This window comes from Gobius niger (assembly GCF_951799975.1).
Source record: "Gobius niger genome assembly, chromosome: 4".
NCBI lineage: Eukaryota > Metazoa > Chordata > Actinopteri > Gobiiformes > Gobiidae > Gobius > Gobius niger.
Genome location: NC_136855.1, coordinates 5,464,078 through 5,486,379, shown reverse-complemented (window position 1 = coordinate 5,486,379; position 22,302 = coordinate 5,464,078). Strand labels below are relative to the sequence as shown.

At 42.8% G+C, this 22,302-nt stretch overlaps 1 protein-coding gene across 1 annotated transcript; it reads left to right on the top strand.

Moving 5' to 3' along the window:
• Positions 1-4,492: 4,492 nt before the first annotated feature.
• zdhhc13 (zDHHC palmitoyltransferase 13) lies at positions 4,493-21,137 on the top strand. The gene is made up of 17 exons (XM_079554908.1): positions 4,493-4,559; positions 7,135-7,310; positions 9,820-9,942; positions 10,045-10,122; positions 12,322-12,466; positions 12,546-12,610; positions 13,156-13,318; positions 14,282-14,407; positions 15,736-15,869; positions 15,940-16,041; positions 17,870-17,993; positions 18,062-18,124; positions 18,351-18,444; positions 19,724-19,807; positions 19,874-20,031; positions 20,290-20,387; positions 20,484-21,137. Exons 1-17 carry the CDS (start codon positions 4,536-4,538, stop codon positions 20,614-20,616), a joined length of 1,890 nt encoding a protein of 629 aa, XP_079411034.1. The 5' UTR covers positions 4,493-4,535; the 3' UTR covers positions 20,617-21,137.
• The last annotated feature ends 1,165 nt before the right edge of the window (positions 21,138-22,302 follow it).

Below are 22,302 nucleotides of genomic sequence, written 5' to 3'. Positions count from 1 at the left end.
ACGGTGAAATCAGAGCGTATGTGGGGTTTACGAAAAATTACCGCCTGTTTTGGCATTTATCAATCTGAGCGCACCATACACTCGGCGTACGGTGCGCTCAGATCCTACACCAAGTCAGGAGGTGGTGTTCATGATACACCAGTTTTAACTAAACACTAAACAGCGCTGGAAAACCGTTTTTAGCAGCATGAATTGCATTGCCACACCGCATATAATCCACATTGATGATTTAAACATGAAACAAGGCTGCAGCGTTAGTGTGTATGCGCAGACTTGATTCAGCGTTGCGCTGCATCGACCTGCTCCTCCACGCCACGGGCTGACACTAGAACCTGGACTGCGGGCCATAGAGACACTCATGGTGTTTTTCCTTTTTTAACAAAAAAGACCGCTGCTGCTGCGCAAACTTAGTGTGGATGGCTGCCCCGCCTCACATGCCGCTGCCGTCGGGACACCGGGACTCACCTGGGTCTTCGCGAGGCCCTGCTCCGTGTTCTGGCTGCTTTGAGCGTCAAGTCTGTGGACCGTATTCCGTGGTGCGAGCAACCCGGGTGTCAAATAAATCCTCCGACAGCTCCACAGCTTTCTTCGGTCCGGACGGGTTCGTAAGGTCCGGGAGTGGCGCGCGCAGGGTCTGCTGACCGCGCGCTCTCCTCTCCTCAGGGGGAGGATCGTCTTGTCTTGGGTTCGTTAGGTTCCGGTTGGCTGTGAGCTCTCCGCGCACCTGTTCCCTCCCGGAGGAAAGCTCTGCTCAGGCCAAAAGACGTGCAGTTCTGCCCCGGCTCCAGCGCTGAGTCCGCGGAGCTGACAGCTGCTTTTCGCTGGTTCAGTTCATGGTCCAGAGTCTGCTGGGACTGCAGCGTTACATCCACGCTTTCTTCTTTTTACTACACTTTTTTTTTTAAATGTGGTTTAATTTTATACCATTTTTATATAGGCTATTTAGGCCTAAAGCGTATTTAATAAACGTGTTTTTATTATTATTAACCTATTTCTTTTTAGTGAATGTGATCTTGGATTGGCTATAAGGTTATTGTGGGTTTCTATAGATTCTTTAATTTTTCTCATGCGCAAAAATATCATATTTGTTGTGTTAAAAACAATTCTTAATCATTTCCTGGTTGGAGAAGTGTTCCTTTTTTGCCGTGTTTCGTATGTGCGTGTCGTAAAACCCGTGGCTGAGGCCTCCTGATTATGAATATTTTTGGGCGTTTCATTCAAATGACGCTGGGAATTCTCTGTGACATTTACCATCAGCTGCTTTTGCGTATGGAAAGATCTGAGCGTAAAGCACGGGTTCATAAATGCCACGTGCACTCTGGGGTATATGGCAAATACACCTACACGTACACCGTTTTTGTACGCAATGTTGATAAATGAGGGCCAATGTGAAGATCACATGAAGTTGGTGGGGACAACTTGGCCATCCTGAAATATTGGTGGGGACATGTCCCCATGGTCCCAACACAAACCTATGCCCATGGGTCTGGGCCCGTCTGGACGGTGTCCCCGTTTATTGAAGTGGAGGCAGAAGAACGGAAACCCCTCACTATATAGGGTGACTGACACATTAATGGCATTAATAATGTCAACATGTTTCGATGCATTAAATACTGGGGAGCTCCGGGTGTAGACCATTGGGGTATAGTTAAAGGTCCATAGGGCATAGCAGTAGCAAAGAGGGACTAGAGCCTACAAACAGCCGTTATTTTTCAGACAAGCGCCCATCCCAAGCGTGCAGTGTGGACACTGAGCCCAAGGGCTCGTCTCCAAAGTGCACTTTCCGGGTCAGACGCTGGATCAAATCCTATTCTGTGTGGCAATTGTTCACAAAGTGATAAAGTGTAGCTCCTTCCTCGTGCATGCATGTTCAGAGTCTTTAAGATTGTACCTTAATTTAGATAGGAATTAGCGTATAAAAGTGGCCTCTAAGCACAACCAATGGCCATTGAATGTCATCTTTTAATCAGTTAATGACAGAGAACTTGGAGAGTCCATTACAGCAATAGAATATTTCCCACAGTCTGTGCTCTTCCCTCTCTGTTTCAGCAGCAATGGACTATACAACTGGTCTGGGGGAGGGACAGATCCTTCGGATGGCCAGTTTGAAACCAGGGCTATTCTCTCCCTGTGGTCTATGGAGCGAGTTTGAGACGCCCCCGGCCCTGAGAGGCGGCCTCCTCAAGCGACTGCGCTACTTACTGGCCGTCCGCCGGATCAACAAAGCAGTCAGGCATTTTGGCTGGATTCACTACACAATTCTCAATTCATGGACTTTTGTATGTGGACTAGTCTTATGCCTCAATTTGGCACTTTTACCTATGTTCTACTGTGAGATTTTTCACAACTTTATTTTGACCTTGATCGGATTTCTTTTCTCCTTGATCTTAAAGATAGCATTTGGCAAATATGTCCTCTATTATTTGAAGATAGGGGTGAACTGGGCTAACGAAGCCGTGTGGGTAGAGGACGTTCTGATTGGCTGCATGTCCAAGACGGAGCTCCTTGTGGTGCGTGTGCCACTGAGTGCCTGCAGAGAGAACCTGGGAAGCCAGTTTTACTCCGCGCTGATAAAGCACTCCTGTGAGTACGTCTGTTGCCTTGCTGAATGGCTCGCAGACTCTGCCTCGCCCCTTGAGGTGCCCGGGCACATGCGGGGAGCGCCATGTTTCTGTCAGTTTGTGCTTAAGCAAAAATTCCGAGGTTCACAATGTTCCTGTAGTGTGGACTCTAGGACAAGGATCTCCAATTAGTGGCTTGGGAGCTGCAGTAGCGTACCAGACCTTTCTCGGGAGCTCGCCAAAGGTTTTCTACATTTCTACATGCGCTTGAAAGGCACATTTTAGATGTATTTTCTGTTTGTTGTGAGCAACAGAATCTACAAACCAATTTAGTAAAATACAGTAAAGTATAGGGACAAAATGCAAGTCAGAGTCTTTCATTTTGTTGAAATATCTTGGCTACTAATTCTAATTCTGTAAGACTAATAAAGTGTTTTTGGCTAATGCCTTAGGATTTTCTCTTTGTTCTTTGATTTGGTGAATTTCCCGTCGAGTTATACCTGCCCTGCCCCATTTGAGATTGTTTGATTTTTAATTCCATGTGTCACATTCACTGATGATGATGGCGTTTTCTTTGTGTTTCGTTGTTCAACAAGGATCGTTAAAAATGAAAAGTGAAGCTACTAAAAACAAATCTCGTTTCTTAGTTGTTTGAAGGCTTTTCTTCCCCGAAAGACAACAGTTTCAAAAATGTTTCATGGGTGCCAATGTTAATGCATTGTTTCCACGGTTCCCCCAAGATTCCTGTAGGAGTTGTTCCATCAATAGGACCAATAATCTTGCACATCTTCAATATTCTCCTTTCACTTGGATGCTTTAGATTGCTATAAGCACGCCATTATTCAGCCTCTTCTGGAAAAAACTAATTAAGATCCCTTAATTTTAGACCCAAATATAAATTATGTTTTTTTATCAACAATTTTAGATAACGCAGTTGCCTTCCAGCTTTTGTCATTTATGAATCCTGTCTGGCACGGAAACAGCCCTAGTGAAAGTTACCAATGACCTGCTGACCTCTTTAATGTTTGGCTTCTCAGTAGTTTCGATGGAGTGTAATATATCCTGAAGTTTTCATTTTGGCTTCAGTCCCACTGCCTTATAGTCTAGCTATAGCCTTTGAATTTCAAGAACAATCCTATGGGTCTATTGCTTGTTATTGTGACATTTATATTCACAGTTTGGCTTATAATCTATTTAATTGTCTGTGATACATTTAATATTATTAATAGTATGTGACGGGCAATTTTTTTCAGCGCATATAATTGGCTAAAAAATACAGTATACCCACTAGAAAATTGAAGACTACACCACCGGTAGGATTAGGGTTAGGTTGCGATTAGGGTTAAGGTTAGGTTAAGGTAGTTAGGATTAGGGTTAGGTTAAGATTAGGATCATTTAGGAACAAAAATAACAAGCAATTTGTGTGCTGTTCGAAGTTATGTTATCTTTTATCAATCAACAGAAGCATAGCTTTTCAAATTTGTTCATAAGAATCTTGTTTTGCTTTCATGAAAACATTTAAATAACTCAGCCTACTAACCCCCCTTACATGCGTGAAGTAGATCAACATCAGACAACATCAACCTTGCTAAAAGCTGATCGGTCTGGATCCGCCTTCTCCAGCAGAGGGCGCACTATCACGCTGGATTCGCTTCACGGTGGATCTGTCTCGGCTCCGGGTCTGCAGCTATCCCCTACTCTTTTTGTTTCATTTTCGTCATTTTCGTCACTATATATGTTGATGCTTTTTTTTTAGGCTTTTAGATTTGGGTGAATCTAAACTGGGGGAAATGTGCGCGGTTCAGGTGGGGGTTAAGAGGTTAATGGATGCGCTAAAGCTTTTATCGTTCAAGCTTTGTAAGTAATGTGCAGTGACAGATATGTTGTAGATGTGTTTTATTTTGAAAAGCTGTGGCGGAAGTGGCGGTGTTTCCGCTCTGCTCAGCCGCTTCCTTCACACTGACAGCAGTGAGAATGGACTGGACTGAGGACAGCTCCGTGAGTGTTGCTTCTCCTCAACCTTTCACGCTTATTCCATCACATTCTCACCCGGCTTCACCCACACTGCGACCCGGCTCCGCGGGCCTTGTGTTCCCCCATTTACCGCGGTGTTTTGTTTTGTTTTGTAGCTTAGCTTTAGCATTAGCCGCTAGCTCTGAAAAGCGACTCTCCAAACACACACACCTGTCAATTATTTATCGATACGACCAATTTTAATCAACAAGAATCAATATGCTCTTCTAAACCATGGCATTTATAGTAAGATATTTGTATAAACGTGGCTAAAACTGGCTGTCACAAAACCAGGAAGAAAACCAAGAGCTGTCAAAACAGTATGCAAATCAAACTAACTCTAATCCTATTGTTTAAAGCTTAGCCCGTAAACTTAAGCGGCTACTGGGAAAGATTTATTCAAAAGTGGCTTCTACTATAGATATAATAATAATTAATATTATGTGGAAATAAATAATAATTTAGCCTAACCATATGTTCCATTAAAAGTCAAAGGCATTTATTTTACTGAAGTTGGTTTAATTAACTAACAAGTGAAATCAATGGATCTATCGATAGTAAGACCATTATTTAAGTCAGATGTGTTATTTTGATTTCAAAGGTGATGTGGAGGTGCCATGTAAACACTGATGCCACGGTTTAACTTGCTGGTTTTGTTTCCCCAAAAGCATTTCTCTCGTGGCCAAAAGTGAAACGAGTTTTGCACCTGCTGCTTTTACTTCCTCATCCGCTTTAGGCAGGTCAGAAAGAAGTCATGCAGAATGAAATGTTTTTTATTTTGAAATGAATTGTCACTTTGGCGTTTCTACGTAATATTTAACTATCAGCATCAATCATTCTCAAATGTAGATAAAGGGAAATTTAAAAAGTACTGAGTATTGATTGCCTCTTGAAAAAAGTGTATGTAAAACAAAAATTGATCTAAAATGTATAGAAATGTAATGTTTGTAACCGCTTACCCTCCGCATTAAAAGAACAGGCCACCATTTTTTCTATACTGAGATATGTTCTTACCTGAGCTTAGACGAGTTGATTACATACCTGTCTGGTCTTTGTGCCCCTGGATGTCGCTTCTAACTTCACCCGGTTTGGAGCTATAGGAATGTACTGGGAGAGGCCCAATGCTAACAACATCTTTGGTCTTGTTGCGTGACTGAGGGCTCGTCTAAGCTCAGGTAAGAACATATTTCAGTATGGAAAAACGGTGGCCTGCTCCTCTAAGGGGACGAGTTTAAAAATGTTAAGTAAGTATTTTCATCCCCTACATCAGGGATCTCCAACCAGTAGCTCGGGCCGTTCTAGGTAGCTCGCCAAAGACTTTCTACATCTCTACACCAGTGGTTCTCAACCTTTTGGAGCCGCGACCCCCATTATAACAGTTAAAGGGGTTCGGGACCCCCCGCCCTGGTCACACCATGAGAAATAGGCACATTAGCCTATACATGATTCTTAAAAAACAAAGAAAAAAAACAAATGTCTAAAGTAAAATCCATCAAATTACATACAAATAATGGCACACACATGCTACAATAAAATATTAGATTACATGCTAATAAAAATATGGATATTTATCTACATGATCTGGTGACCCCCTTAATTTGTCTCCCGACCCCCAGGTTGAGAACCACTGCTCTATACGCATGATAACTCAAATTTTAGATGCATTTTTTGTTTGTTCTGAACATGCTGAACACAATCTGCTAACAGCTGGCGGCACGGTAGCGCAGCGGTTAGTGCTCTCACTTCACAGCTAGAAGGTCAAGGGTTCGATTCCCACCAGGACGGGGCCTTTCTCTGTGGAGTTTGCATGTTCTCCCCGTGTCTGCGTAGGTTTACTCCGGGTACTCCGGTTTCCCCTTTAGTTCCCCTACCACTAAAAACATGCACAATAGGCCACGGTGAATGATGTGTGTGAGTGATTGTATGGTGGTTGGCGCAGACGTGTACAGTCGCGAAAGCACTTCTGTCAGTCTCCCCCAGGGGAAACTGAAGCTACGAACGTAGTTTACACCACCGAGTATGGAGTGAATGTACAATTGTATCATGTAAAGCGCTTTGTCTGTGAAAGGCGCTTTATAAATAAAGATCTTCTTCTTCTTCAATATTGTAAAGTATAAGGACTAAACTCAAGTCACTTTCTTTGAAATACTATCTTGGCTACTAATTCTCCAGGGTGAAGTCCAGCTAAGTCGCATTTTACGTAAGTGTTTTTGAAGCATAAGTTGCTCTCTGAGCTGCTGTCATGCACAAGCATAATATAGGAACTGCAGCTACGCGTAAGACCTGAGGTGGCAGTACTGAGTATAAAATGACCAACTTGCATCTTGTCCCTTTAACCGAGTGCATTTTCTTCAGTTCAGTTTTACCCAAATCTAAAAACTGCGTTTTTGTTGCTCTTTTGTCACTTCATTGTTGCATTTTCATCCCTTTTGCGTTTTTGTCACTTTTTCCATCACGTTTTTTGTCATGGTTTTGTCCCTTTTTTGTAGCATTTTATCCTAATTTTCATCTAGTTTTTAATGCTTTGAATATTTATTCATTCATGGTTTTCCTGCTTCAGAGTCACATGGGGGAGAGCTGCCATCATGGACACGGCCCCCACTGCCACGGCCCCAGATCCAGTGCCTTTTCTGGGGGAATGATGTTCGGATCGGGCCCTGAGAGCACCATGGAGCAGCCCAAGAAGCGCTCCCTCCTCGACGAGAGCAACAGCTGGGACATTGTCAAGGCCGCTCAGTGAGTTTGTTTGCATGGTGTTCCCGTGTCTGAGTTCTGATCTAAAACATGCACATTAGGGTTTTCTTTAAGTTACTTACTCTTGACCCTCAACCTCAAGATCTGAAGGTGGGTATCCAGGGCGCTGAACTGCGATTTCCCACTGCTCCTAAAGGTTTTAGAACAGCATTGATGGGTCAAATGCAGAAAAGATTATTCTCTACTCTGCAAGAAGTACTCTTGAAAATCAAATGACGTTTGAGTTTTGTTTCAAGTAAATTTAGATTTTTTGATCTAGTTTGGAGTGCAGGGATTTGTTTTATCTGAATAATAATTTAAGTGTAATTATCTTGACCCATGGACAGGTTTCTTGAAATTAGAGTCTAGAGAGTTTAGAGCAGGGGTGCCCAAAGTGGGGCCCGCGGGCCAATTTTGGCCCGCCGGAACAATTAGGTTGGCCCGCCAGAGGGTGACCTACTTTTGCGCCGCATCTGGTAAATAACTCTCTCTCCCGTTCATTCTCAATGGCAAATATGGATGCAGTTCACTGTTTGTCCACCAGCGTCAAATTGGGGGCGCTGTTTCACTCCTTTCGCAAAGTTAAGGAAACACTGTTGTGGTGTCTTGGTGTTTATCAATCACAGAGCGTCGTAGCATCAACTTTCCCATTTTTCCAACTTTTTTTTGCAAAAATCGTTGACATCTATGACTTATAAAATAATTTATGCTGAACTGACACTTTCAAAATGATATAATATGGCATTTTCTTTGACTTAAAGAAGGTGTTGTTTCCATTTTGCTCTATATTGCTACAATAATTGATTTTGTTCTACTAAAACTAGGCTTTTGTAGCATGTTAACCCCTTAACTCCCACCTGAACTGAGCACATTTTCTCCAGTTTGGCTTTACCCCAGTCCAAAAGCTTCTGGAAAAAAGCTGTGAAAATAGCAACAAAACTGAGACGAAAACAATGATGGAAATGTGACAAAAAAGTGACGAAAAATTGATGAAAAAAAAAGACGAAAAAATGCCAAAAATGTGACAAAAAATGACAAAATAATGACATAAAAGTTACAAAAAGAGTTGAATACCCAACAAAAAAATGATGGAAAAAAAAATCTGATGACGTGAAGAAAAAGATCCTCTCAGTTCAGACGGGAGTTAAGAGGTTAATTGCATAGATTGAAATAAATGCAAAGGTATAGCAAAAAAGAAAATAAAGTAACTTTTATTATTTGCAGTTATATGTTTCATGCTTGACATCGCCGTGTTTGGCCCGCGACCCACAGGCACTTTTTCATTTTGGCCCTCGGAGACAAAAAGTTTGGGCACCACTGGTTTAGAGGGAGATTGCTTGAAAAACGTATAGATCAATATTGCATTTTCCAACCATACTTTTTTGATTTGATATGGACATAACAATAGCATTGGACAAACCAGTTGCATTGTTTTAATTTTTATAACCAAACTACCGGATTTTTCAACCTTTGTCCATAGAAGGCTTTGATCAAATATTATCAAATAAACCAGGACTAAATTTAGGATGAAACCAAAACCAGTGTCATCTATTTTTGTTGTTCTTTTGTGAAGCTTTTTGTGACTTCTCTTGTCTGTGTGAGGTGCTATACAAATTAACTATACAAATTAACTGCTTTCTAGCTAAACCAGGAGTAAGTTTGAATCAAATCACGAGAATGAACTCATTTATGAGGATTTGTTGGAAGTTTTTATCATTAAAAACACTGCTCATTTGCTTATTTGGGTTCCGGCTTTAGTGAAAATATCTTTGTACAAGCATGTCCAGTTTTCCTGAAAAACCGGCCACACCCGCAGTTTCACCCTCGTACAGAGATCTGTAAACGATTCATTCTCAGTGTGGTATGTAAAGACAAATACCTGAACAGAGAGGGGCAGGGTTTGAGTCTTATACATGCTTATCCACCTTGTATGCCCTGAGTGTTCTTTCGAGCTGCTGTAATAAGTGAATTTCTTCATTGTGAGATGAATAAAGTCTTATTTTACTTTGATTTCTGTATTGGTTTAGCTAATATTTTGACATTATATATGTGTCACTGTTGGACAATAATCTGTACATAATCCGTGCACTTGATAGGGCTAGTAGGTACCCTTACATTTTTTTCAATACTGGTTCACTAACGATAAAGTGTGGAATATACAATATTCGAATACCAGGTTCAAAGGGGGAAATAAATTGAGCTAATATTGGGTTAAAACAATTTGGGGAAAAAAATATTTGAGCTGAAACAACCAAGTCACTTCCTTTAATGGTGTCCCTGGACCAACAGCATCAAAACCTGGATCTATAGAAAGAAGATTTTATTTGATTATACTTTTATTTTTTCAATACCAGTAGTTTTTCTGCTTCCATACTGGTATTGTTTAACGGTACCCAGTTTTCCTTTGTTGATGCGCAGCAGATGAATCTACTGAATAGTAACATCAGAAAGCACCGACTCCGAAGCCCTTTGATTCCACATAGATAATTGCATTTCTGTCTTGTCTCCTCAGGTTTGGAGCGCTGGATCGCTGTAAGGAGCTGATCGAAGCCGGATATGACGTGAGACATCCAGACAAAGAGAATGTGACTTTGCTGCACTGGGCGGCCATCAACAACCGGCTGGAGCTGGTCAAGTGAGGAATAACTGCATTCCTGTTTAGTTACAGTCATGTGCATTTGAGCGATGATGTCACGAGGTGGTGAAACAGGCCCGACTCAAGATGTGTTTCCTGCAGGTATTTCATGTCCAAAGGAGCCGTAGTGGATCAGCTCGGCGGAGACCTCAACTCCACTCCCCTGCACTGGGCCATCAGGTTAGACACGATCAGCCAAGTCTAACAAGGAGCTCTCAGTCGTACAGGAGTTTTCCATAGTAGACAAAGGTCCTTTAACCATTAGTGATGCGCGGGCTGCCCGGTGTGGCTCAGTTGATAAGCGCATTCTTCCTCAGATCCAGCTCTGACGGGTGCAGACTGTTGTGTGTCCTTGTGAAAGACACATCACCCACTTCCACACAAAGTCAAGGACTAAATGCAAAAATATTCGAGCAATCCAGTGTATCGTCCCCACAAAACCGGTGTTTTGGGGGTCTGTAAACAAACATTTTCCACGACCCAAGTCTCAGAGTGGAAAGATCTCAAAACGCTGTTTATGTGACTCCATCGTTACGGCGTCTCCGCAACTTTTACAAAAGCGATGACATCACAGTGTCAGTTATCCTTCACCTCTTAACCCCCACCTGAACCAAGCACGTTTTCTCCAGTTTGGCTTTACCCAAAATTAAAAGAACAAAGCATCAAAATAGTGAGAAAAATTAGGCAAAAACAAGGATGGAAATGCACCAAGAGCATTACAAACATGACAAAAAAGGCATGAAAAAGTGACAAAAATGTGTGACAAAAACGCTTCACAGCTAGAAGGTCCCGGGTTCGATTCCCACCAGGACGGGGCCTTTCTGTGTGGAGTTTGCATGTTCTCCCCGTGTCTGTGTAGGTTTCCTCCGGGTACTCCGGTTTCCCCTACCACTAAAAACATGTGCAATAGGTGAATCCTCCAGCCAGGTGATTCTGACCATCAGTCTGGCTCCACATCATGGAGATGGGTCCCCGGGCACGGCACGGCCGTCGACCACTGCTCCTTACGGGTTGCCCCAGCGGCATCGAAGGATGGGTTAAATGCAGAGGACAAATTTCCCTACGGGGACAATAAAGTAAACAAACAAAAGAGAAACAGAAAAGCTACAGAAACGCAACAAAAAACGCAACAAAAAACGTAACAAAAAAGCGATGAGAAGTGACAAAATTAAGCAACAAAAATGAAAACAATGTGTGATGAAACGGGAACAAAAAAAAAGAGAAAAGTGACAAAGAAGCAATGAAAAAAAGTTTTTAAAAAAGTGACGACAACGCAGCAAAAACGCAATGAACAGATCTGTTTAGATGAGTTTTGTAGGTCTTCGCTTTCAAATGAGGCGTCACACTGGCCTATGTTGTAAGCTTTTAGATTTGGGTACAGCTGGACTGCATTTGGGTAAGGTGGGGGGTTAAGAGGTTAATCTACTGACCTTATAATAACCTTTACTGCATAATCCTCCACTCCTCTGCTCCATGGCGAGCCACAGGTGACACGGAGAAAAAACTGACAGTAAAAGTCTGGCCTCTGACAGTTTTTCTGCTTTCGTCCTGTGAGTCTGAAGCATAAATTCAGCTCCTCATCTCTTCTGTAGATCATGAATCCTGCACATGTACTGTCTAGAGTCTTGTTCCATTTTGTTTGGTAGATGTTTTCACAGACCTGAGTCAATGCATGTGGACGCACGCATTTACTTAGCTGGCTCCGTGTTAACAGAGAAACTTTCTGAAATTATTAGCTTTTTATCTTAGTGTGAATATAGCCTTATTCTACCCCAGAGCATCTGTGGCTGCAGTAATAGCTGACCACTACCGTGTATGAATCGAACAAATAAACACTACAGTGTGGAGTTGAAGTTAAGGCATCATTATCGATAATCCAAAGAATCCTTTTTGCACAGACAGTGTGTCTCTGAGTGCGGCCCTAAAGCCCTGATAGTGCTCAGCCTACCCTCGGAAAGTCAAAAACTGTCTTCAATATCACAATAACTATATCATTGTGAAATAGTTTTAAACCATTTCAGCACTGAATGTTTCAGTAGATTTAAATTAAATGTTGTTGATGTTTTTTTCATTAAATTGGGTTAAAACAAGACTTAAAAAAAATACGAAGTCAGGACCAAGCTAAAAAGGAATTGAATAAGGAAAATTATGCTGAACCTGGGAAAGTGTCTGATCTGGATGAAACGAAAGAGCCTAATGAATTATTTTTATGAATTATTTACAGTGTAATGAATGATTTGAAGTTAACCTGAAAACATAAACCTCTGTAACTTCTCCAAGACTAAAGGTCTGCTTTGCTGCTTTATGAAAACTTCCAAAGCGTTGGAAACTGAGTGGAATTGTGAACCGTGACTCGTTGCTGTTGCATGTCCTTTACAGACAGGGGCACCTGCAGATGGTGATCCAGCTGCTGAGGTATGGAGCAGACCCCTCCATCGCAGACGGAGAGGGCTACAGAGCGCTGCACCTCGCCATCCTCTTCCAGCATATGGCTGTCGCCGCCTACCTCATGGCCAAAGGACAGGTCTGAGCCACACTTCTCTGCACCATCAGCTTCCTCTGCACCATCTGCGCACTCTGACCTGCTTCTTTTGTTTCTGAAGGAGGTGGACTCCACAGACGGTAACGGACAGACGCCGCTGATGTTGGCAGCTCAGAAGATCATCGGGTGAGGCCTTTTTATCCGTCACATTCCTACAGTAATATTCAGGGCTCCAAAGTGCCATCAGTTTGGTCGGGCGTGTGCATCTAAAGCACTGAAAACAACATCTGGGAATCACAATCAGCTGGATTGTTATTTGGGCTACTCACAAACATTCAGTTTTATACGTAACCTTTGGTGACAAAACAGAAAAGGTCATTTTTGCTATATTTATCCTGCACTTTTTGTGTGGTGATCTTTTTTTTTTTTTCTGTCCTTTTTTACCTGAAATCAATCATGGATAAATTTCATTTCACTTCACAATTAGATATATTTGTTTGTGGTCCATAGTATGGCAAAATGTCGAAACGTTAAAGGGGGAGTACTCATGCAACCCATTACATTAGCATCTGCCATGTACACAACTATGAAAAAACAGAGGGCAGGGAAAAAGAACTCCGTGTTCAGGGTGCTTTCAGGGTCAGTTCTAAAGTGGCGCCCATAAGTAAAAATGTTACTTCTGAGCCCTGACCAGTGGACTAAGTGATGATCTGTTGAACGTCTGTCCGCAGCCCGGAGCCCACGCACTTCCTGGTCCGTCACGAGGCGAGTGTGAGCGCCGTGGACCTGTCCAGCCGGAACACGCCGCTGCACTGTGCTGTTCTGGCGGGAAACGTGGACTCGGCTCATGTGCTGCTGGAGGCCGGGGCCAGTGTGGACGCTCAGAACGCTAACGTGAGGAGAAGACTGCAGTGCTTTTGCTTTTATTAGTTATTTATTCATGTTGTAATTCTGTTGTTCGTTCCAAAGGGGTTTTTGCTGCCGTGAAAATGTACAAACTACCTTGACTTGGTCAGTGTTGAGTCGACAAACATAAGAGAATGAGTTGAAGTTGGGACATAAAGTGTTTCCCAGCCTTTAATCCCCACAGCAGTGGCAGCAGATGCAGTATTATAGCCCTCACAGTGACAGATATGTTGTAGTAGTCCAATTGGCGTATAAAGGCCTTCCCAGTTCTATTGTATGAATTTGCAGGCCTGAGTCGCACCTGAGCACATGGCTACTTAATCTGCATAAAGTAATTCTACTCTAAAGGAGACATAGAAGCGCAGCAGAGGTCAGGTCTTCTATTCTGCTGTATCCACACTAGCATCGCCCTGTTTATTCATTATGAACCAAAGTTATGGCTGCTCTACAGATGGTTAGACTGTGAGCCAACATGTTAACTAGTGATTTTAAATGAGTGGCCAACAAACATGTCTTAGCTTTTTCTTCTCCGCCTTGTGGGAGTTTTCCTCAGGCACCCGCTCAACGTTTGTCTCTTCCGCTGCTTCCACGAGGTCTTTCTACTTTAATGTGATTCCCCGTCCCAAAAATAATCCTACCATGTCTATGTGCCAACTTCCAGTCTCTCGCCCATGTTTGGACAGCTCGGCTCAACGTTGACCTAGCACTTATTTCCAAAGTGAGGGATAGTTAAGGAATAGTTCAGTGTTTTAGGCAGTTATTTGAAAACATTTCTTTCTTTCTTTGACCAGTTGAGGTCTTTGACTTTAAGTGTTTTTGATTATTTAGTTCTTCAGTCCAAGAGGTAAATGTAGGCATCGGTTCTTCTGTTTGTGAGGGGTGGTGGTTGAACAAAAGCACTGTGATAATCCCTTCAGCTGATGGTTCATTGTGTCTCTGTCTTTGTTCTAGGGCCACACTCCTCTGGACCTGGCCCACCAGGTGCACAGCCCTCTGCTCATCCACATGCTGAACCACATCAAACAGGAGCGACTGAGCTCCAACTCCCGCTGCCTGCGCCTCGCTCTCAGATACAAGGTACGTGGGGGGAAACAAACATTCACAGGTTTCTGCGATATGACCTTTTCCTGTTTTAGACCCCGGGGGCGGCTGGGCCAGGCCAACGAGGAACCACCACGTATAGCGTCAGATAAGCACAGAAAATGATCACGCTGCGTGGTTGTGTAGCTGACCTCTCCACGGTGCGCTTAGTGCTAATGACTTCTGCGTTTGAGGCTTTGTGGCTGTAATGCTGAAAAAAGCTGCGCCTCTGCCTCCTCGTTTGCTGGGCATGAACGCAAAATGATTCGCTTCTCAGATCGCTGTGTGTTCAAAAAAGAAATACAAAAATTGCACTTCACTTTTACGTTTAGCCACTGGGAGGCAGTACACACACAGGTTGGACTACGAGGTGGGAAAAACACTAGATAACACTAAAATGACAAACAGGGCTGTACGATCTATCTGACAGACAGGTTTTTTTTAAATATTTTATCTTTAGCCTATGTTTTAGTTTTCAGGCAATTGAGCATTGACCTACTTTTAAACTTCTAAATCTGCTGTTGAGCATCATGGTGCTCAGTTAATGCGTTTCAGCTTCATCAGCAACAAGATACAAATCTGCATGAGGTAAAGAGGCATTATATGGAGTTTCCTTAAAAACATCCTTAGTTTTAATCATGCTCTAATAAAAGTGATGCTCTCTCACTCTTTCTCTCTATTCAGCTACATGAATGCATTCTCCCATTCACAAGCTTCAAAACGCTGCTTGTTTTATCAATGTCCATATTTCACTTTTTTTTGTTCACATTTTTTGTTCAGATTTAATATAATGCTACAGCTGTACGCAGAGGCGATTGGCTTTTTGACCACTCCAACCCACTCTGCAAACAAATGATTTTGTGACACAACGTGACCTGCTAGTCGCGAAACACTCGTTGTTTGTTACGAGCGTGAGATTAGATGCAGTTCGGACTGCACGAGACACGGGGACTCAGGTCCTTCACCAAGAGGATTTTGGAGGAATATTATTCCAAAAATCAGAGACCAAATACATAATCACTAATAAAATAAAATGTGGATAGCTGCTTTATTTTGGGCTACAATTATGAGTTTTGGCTTTTGGCGTTTTGGCACTGAAGAAAATCGTCCCTCCACCACAAACTTGCTGACCCCTGTTTTAGCTGCTTCTTTCCTCTAGTTTTTGGCCTCATCTGAATACCATTAACTCGCACCAAAGGGGTATTTGTCCACAGTTGTTGCAGCCCAGAGACTTTCTGTCTTTATTTCAGATGCCTTCACTATTGCGTTGTATACATGTTTCTGAAGTGGTAACACTGTACACCTGTGTATTCTGTGTCCTCCAGGGGCTGGTGCAGTTCGTGGTCTGTGCGGCTCTGTTCGGGAGCATCGGGGCCGTGCTGGACCTGAACTCAGAGTCCTGGCTCCTGAAGGGGATCCTTTTGGCCTGTATCATCGGAGTCAGTAACCTCGCCTCACGGTCAGAGATCCATCCCTTTACAAAATCTAATGAGAGATAAGCAGTCGCTGACCACTCTAATGTTGTACAGAAACCTCCGGAGCCCGGCATTCCAGAACCTGCTGCCCTCCACGGCGCTCATGGCCTCCGTGTTCTGGATGATGGTCACATGGGTGCTCTGGTTCCTGCCTGATATCTTTTACGCTAACAAACTAACAATACACTTTACACTTCAGTGATATGAAAAATAATGCTCTAGTCTCACAGTGGCTTCAGGAAGCCGCTCTATTGATATTAACCATAACATGTTTAAAAATGTTACTAAACCATTTTGACACATTATGATCTGTTAAACTTAAAGGGGCTGGAAGCAAGTTCGCCATTTTATACTCACTACTGCCACCTCAGGCCATATGTGTAACTGCACCTTCTATATTAAGCTCGTGCATGACGGCAATTCGGGCCGAAGTGACACATTTTTGAGTGACAGTGCAGGATTTTAGAGGCAGTTGTGGTGAACAGGTCTGAGCTCATTCTACACATTAGGACATGGCTGGAACATGTAGGGGGAGGAAAATACTTAATTTTAACATTTTTAAACTCCTTATAGTCCCTTTAAGAAAGTCATGACAGAAACTGAACTTTTTTCCACATTTTTAAGTTCCAGTGTGTTTTGGTTTCTGTGTTTGCAATAACCATGTCTCAGTCAGACGAAGACCTGCTTTTGCGATGTATTGTATTCTCCTGCGATGTGGTCATTGCATCACCTGAAATTACAATCATTTGATTAAACAGGGCTCAAAACGACTTCAAAATCAAAAGACATTGTCGGTTGACCTCATCTGAATTTAATTTCTTCAGATGATTGAATCTGCGGCTCTGCACATGGGCTCCCACTGCAGTAATTCACTCTTCTTGGCAAGCTGGAGCTGAAAGAAAATTTCAGCTGGTTTACAGCAGTTTGTGAGCTCGAGGTGATGAGGCTCTCATTCTGCAGTACCCCTGTTTTCCACCAGGGCGCCCGTAAGCATGTACTGTGTTGACCAGCGCGTACGGGATGAACAGTGTTGGGAATAACGGCGTTTAAGAACAAGAATTTTCAGTAGTGAGATAATCTAATGAATTACTCTCCCCATTGTTACAACACTGTTATCGTTATGAGTTTACAAAGTGGCACAATTCGGCTGTATTTCCTGCTGCAGCGGCATGGGGAGCGGGCAGAGGGTGGGCGCCAAAAACTACTCCCGCCCGCAGCTTGTCGTCCCCACAAGAGTTGTGGCTGCGGGGGAGAATGGAGTTGGTGATCATTGATCAATAGTGTTGGAACTTATTTTTAACCCAAAGATGCACCAAAGATTACTACCTCAATTACTTTTTGGAACAAGTAGTGAGTAGTTATTACTAATTACTTTTTTAAAGTAGCGTTCCCACCACTGGTGATGAAATGTACACAAATGTGATATGTGTTAATTGTTCTCATCCAGGCAGAAGCTCAGTCTGATTTGTATTTACTAGGCAGCAGTAGTGGTTTCTCTAGGGATAATTTCACTGTCTGTCCGTCATGAGCTATTTTTATCCATCATTAATGAATTACTCATTATAAGCATTTTTCTAATGACAAATATGTTGCTACATATTTATTTTAGGTAAAAATGTGAAATTGCACGATAAATGGAGCTAAACATGATCCGAAGAGAATCATGGAACATGAATTTTGCAACAAAAATGTGGTCAAACTCGTACACAAACGTCTCAAAGGAGACTTTAAGCGCTCTGCCATATATTATGTATTTTGATTACTGTGGTGTGCTTACCGCGCTGTCAAATAAGTGTAGAATTTTTGCCAGCAGAAAAGAGATATGTGTGATTGAAGTAACAAACTGCTATTTGGGAGCGACCACAGAGGGATGAGTTCCTGGTTCGTAGTTTTAATGTCCCATCTCAGTTATACACTACAGCAGTACAGGAGGAGGGGGGAGGGCATCTGTTGTACTTGCACAGCTCCTTAACCGCGGCGCAGAGGGTCCCGGGGCGCTGGTGCAGGTGCTGTTCGCTGTAGACGCCACCTGCCTGCTGTACTATTACCTCCGCTGCTGCAGGACCGACCCGGGCTTCATCAGAGCCACAGAGGATGAGAAGAAAATGGTCAGTCATTCAATAACGAATCAGTCATTGAAAGAGTTCTCAATGGTCTATGTTTGTGTGTCTTTCAGAACGTGGTGGTTTTGGCAGAAGCAGGTTGTCTGGATCCGAGGATATTTTGCACGTCATGTATGGTGAGTGCAGGTTTATGGACATGAACTCTTGAAAACAGATTTTTCACTCAGTGGTCAATGAGATTTGTAGCTAGTTTTCTCCCATAACATCTTCGTTATAATGTCAGAGAAAAAAAAGAGAAAAAAAATGGCTCTATCCATTATTTACATTGTGTTGCAGAAAATATAGGCAATTTTGGCAACACTGGCCTTAATTTCCTTGAACGTTTGTTGCTGATGTGTGCAGATTAAGAAGCCTGTGCGGACGTACCACTGCTTCGTGTGTGACTCGTGTGTGGCCAAACAGGACCATCACTCCATCTGGACCAACGGCTGCATCGGTGCGACACAGACCTTACATTTACATGAGAACTGATCGAGAACATTACAGTGCAGTCACAGTAAAAGTACAGATAATACAGGTCAAATATTCCTCTAAGAGTAGTAGATGTTGTCAGATTATTACTTAAAAGCCCTATACTAGGCATCTCAAACACGCGGCCTGGGTGCCAAATGCAAGATAATTTTGTATTTATATTATATGCGGCCTGCTGGTAAATTGCATTAAACGCGTTCACTCCATAGACTAGCATAGCATAGACAACAAAAGACAGGATAAGTATGTGGCACTTTTACAGACCACTTATCAACTTTTTCAACAAAAAACGGGCTAAAGGCAGCGGGCTGAGCGAGAGAGAGATAACTACACTACCTGAATCTTACTGAACTGCAGCAGTTTTGTAAAGAGGAATGGTCTAAGATTCATCCTGATCATTGTGATTATCTAATCTGCAACTACAGAAAAGCAGCTGCAAAAGAACGATCAGCAGATATTTAATACAGGGGTTCACTTACTTATTCCGCGCTGTTGTGCATGTCTCAAATCTTTCTGCAAAATTTCTTGATAAACTTGTGAATTCATTTTTTTGAGGCAACAAAACAGCCCCACGCCATGATTCTCCTGCACAGTGGGGTTAGGGTTTTGATGTTGGTGCGGTTCCATTTGTCCTCCACACATGACGTTGTGTGTTCCTCCCAAACTGTTCAACTTTGGGTTTATCAGTCCATGGAATATTTTTGCTTGAAGTGCTGTTGAGTATCCAAGAGTTCTTTGACAAACCAAAGGTGAATTGTTTGCCCGATATCTCGACTACTGTGTGCCGCAGCTCAAGTCCGGGACTGCCGTGGGAAAATGTATGATTTATATGACGAATCCAAATGGGGATTAATTATCAAAAAAACATTTAATTGTTGGAATTCACCTGAAAGTCAGTAAGATGCTAGTTTAGGTTGGTTTTGCCATGAAATAAAAAAAAATATTTCAAAGATAGGTTTTATAATAAAGCATTCATTCCGAGGGGATGCGGCGTTGTGCAGTGAACAGCTGTAAAGCCGACACGTCTTTCTCGTTACATGGAGCGCGTTTGACAAAGCAGAGCGAGTTCCCAGGAAAGATCAAAACAGTTGAGATCTGAACATTTCTCTGAGTTCTTATTTGGCTAAAACTGGCCCATGGACGGCAGATGAAAATCCTATTCAAGTCTTCAGTCCGATGATGAGTGCTGGTACAGAGCTCCGTCACACTCTGCTGCCATGAGCTGATGGAGTTTTCTGTTGCAGGAGCCAGGAACCACCACTTCTTTGTGCTGTTCCTCCTGTCTCTGTCGCTGATGGGATGCTGGATGATCTACGGCTCCATTATCTGTGAGTTCATGTTCATCCGTGAAAGTTTAGCTGTCGCTTATGATAACACTGTGTTGTGGCTCTCAGACTGGAGGTCCCACTGCCCTGCGGCGCAGTTCGAGGCCGGGCTCTGGGCTGTCATCTCTGGGTCTGTGTCCTGCTCTCCCTGGGTGCTGTCCATGTTCCTGCTGTCCCTGTATCACTGCGGCTGGAGCACCGTCACACTGCTCTGTCAGCTCTACCAGGTCTGTGTGTGTTTCAACATAAAACACTGTAGTAAGTAGTATTCCTAGTTTTACTGTGAACTGGCAAATTGTTGGGTTTTTTGCACTTTCTAGATTACTTGTTGCACTCTGTTACATGATGCTAGCTTCCACCAGGGTTCTGACTCACACCAGGCCCTGGCAACACATCTCCCTCACACTCATCCATTTACAGAGCTTGGGTATCTTAAAAAGCGCTATATGATTTCAAGAATGAGGATGACACGTGTTTTTGTGCAGATCGCGTTCCTGGGTCTGACCACATCAGAAATCAAGACGCTCGGAGCTCACCAGAAGAAACTCCGCCAGAACGTGTCCCTGAGGCAGAACCCGTACAAGTCAGTTTCCCCTCACTCAGTCTGAGTCCCGCTCTGACCGTCCTCTCTCTCCTCAGTCTGTCCCGCTCTGACCGTCCTCTCTCTCTCTGTCCACAGTCACGGCGTGGTGAGGAACCTGCTCTCCTTCTTCCAGCTGAGGTGCTTTGGCCTTTTCAAACCTTCCATCGTGGACTGGACGCAGCCCACCTCCATGGACCAAAGCCTGTTCGGGCCCAGCAACTTGGTCTGACCAATCACAGAGCAGCTTTAGAGACTGTTTGACCAATCACTGAGCAGCTGTGGAGGTACTCCGCTAATGACTGACCCGTGACAAAAGGAGACGCCGCGACCACGAAACTGTCTTTAAAGGGACGCATCATGCAACACCACACCTTTTTTTATTTAATGAGTTATTCGGTTTCTATTTTATTTACACAAAAATCAAAAGCCGTTTTTTGCCAAATTGTGCGGGAATGAGAAACGACCAAAACACTTTTGCACATTTCGAAGTCGCCTCGCTGGTTTGTTCTTGCCTGTGTCAGATGAAAGGTGATTTAGACATTTGGCGATATATTGTGCAGCCTGACGGTAATAGTATTTAGCTTAATTTATGCGAGTTTGAGTTGTATTGTATTTACGACATAAAATGCTTGGTTACAATTACCAGCAGATTGGTTTTACCCAAACCTCCGCCAACATATAATCCAAATTCCATACTTTTTAGCCATGAGGGGGCAGTACACACACAGTTTCAGCCTGTTTAAGCTCTTAACCCCCGCCTTTCCCAAGCACGTTTTCTTCAGGGCCAGTGTTACGTGTAATTTAACTGCGATGAAGCTACAAAAATTTGACTGAAAACGAAAAGTGCTTTGGCCTTGCCTTTCAGATGAGGCTTTACCCGGCCCTGTCGGCTGCAAACTCTCAGGTCAAGAAACTTTAAGATTTGGGAAAGCCGAAATGGGGAAAATGTGCTGGGTTAAGGCAGGAGTTAAGAGGTTAAGTGCAAATAGAAAAACAGTTGGTTTGGTCTTTACTTCACTTTGAGTATTTCATAGCAACTAGAAAGTGTCATTCATTTTATTAAAGTCCATAATAATTCATCATCCCGAGCATTTACGCAACTCTGAAGGTCAATAGGGAAAAATATAAAATGTAGAGTTATCAGTTTGACACTTTAGCTGTAGATTACTGACATGAATATGATGAACAGAATGTATTGAATGTTTATGACATATTTTGTTTTCATATAAAAATAAGGCATTTTGTGCATTAAAAAAAAAAACAGCCAACATTTCCTATATTTTCAGCAACAAAATGTAAACAACAGACAGACCCAGGTCTAAGTTTTATAGTTTTCTTTTGTTGATTTGGAATATCCTTGAATAAGATGTTTGTAAGTGGAAAAAATATCTTTAAAAATCTCAAATTTGCTTTGTTGTTTCGGGTTCAAAGGGGAGGAATTAGATATTGAATTAGATACTGATAAAAGCACTGCGTGAATAGTTGAAAAAGCAGGTTTACAAGCCACAGTGAAGCATGATACGTCCACTTTAACAACACGCTCCTAATCCGACCAATGACAGGACTTTCTCTCCAAAACCCGCCACACGGTTCTACCAGACGTCTCCCCCTCCCAAGGACCAAGGCACTCAAGTGTATTTATTTATTTTTATAATCCTGTGTAAAGTTTTGTGAAAATGCTGCTGCCTTAAACTGTAATCGCTCAGAAAACCTTTGCAAAACTATGTGGGACATCAGAGGAATACATTTGATATCTACGTACGAAAACTAGGGATGTGAGGATGTCATCATAGAAAACTCACATAGAAGACTGGGAAACAGCGCCATCTTCAGCCAAATCAACAGGCGAACAACTACACTCTGGAAATGACCGGTGACAGGAGTTAGAAAGCTCAGACAGAAACACTTTCCATTA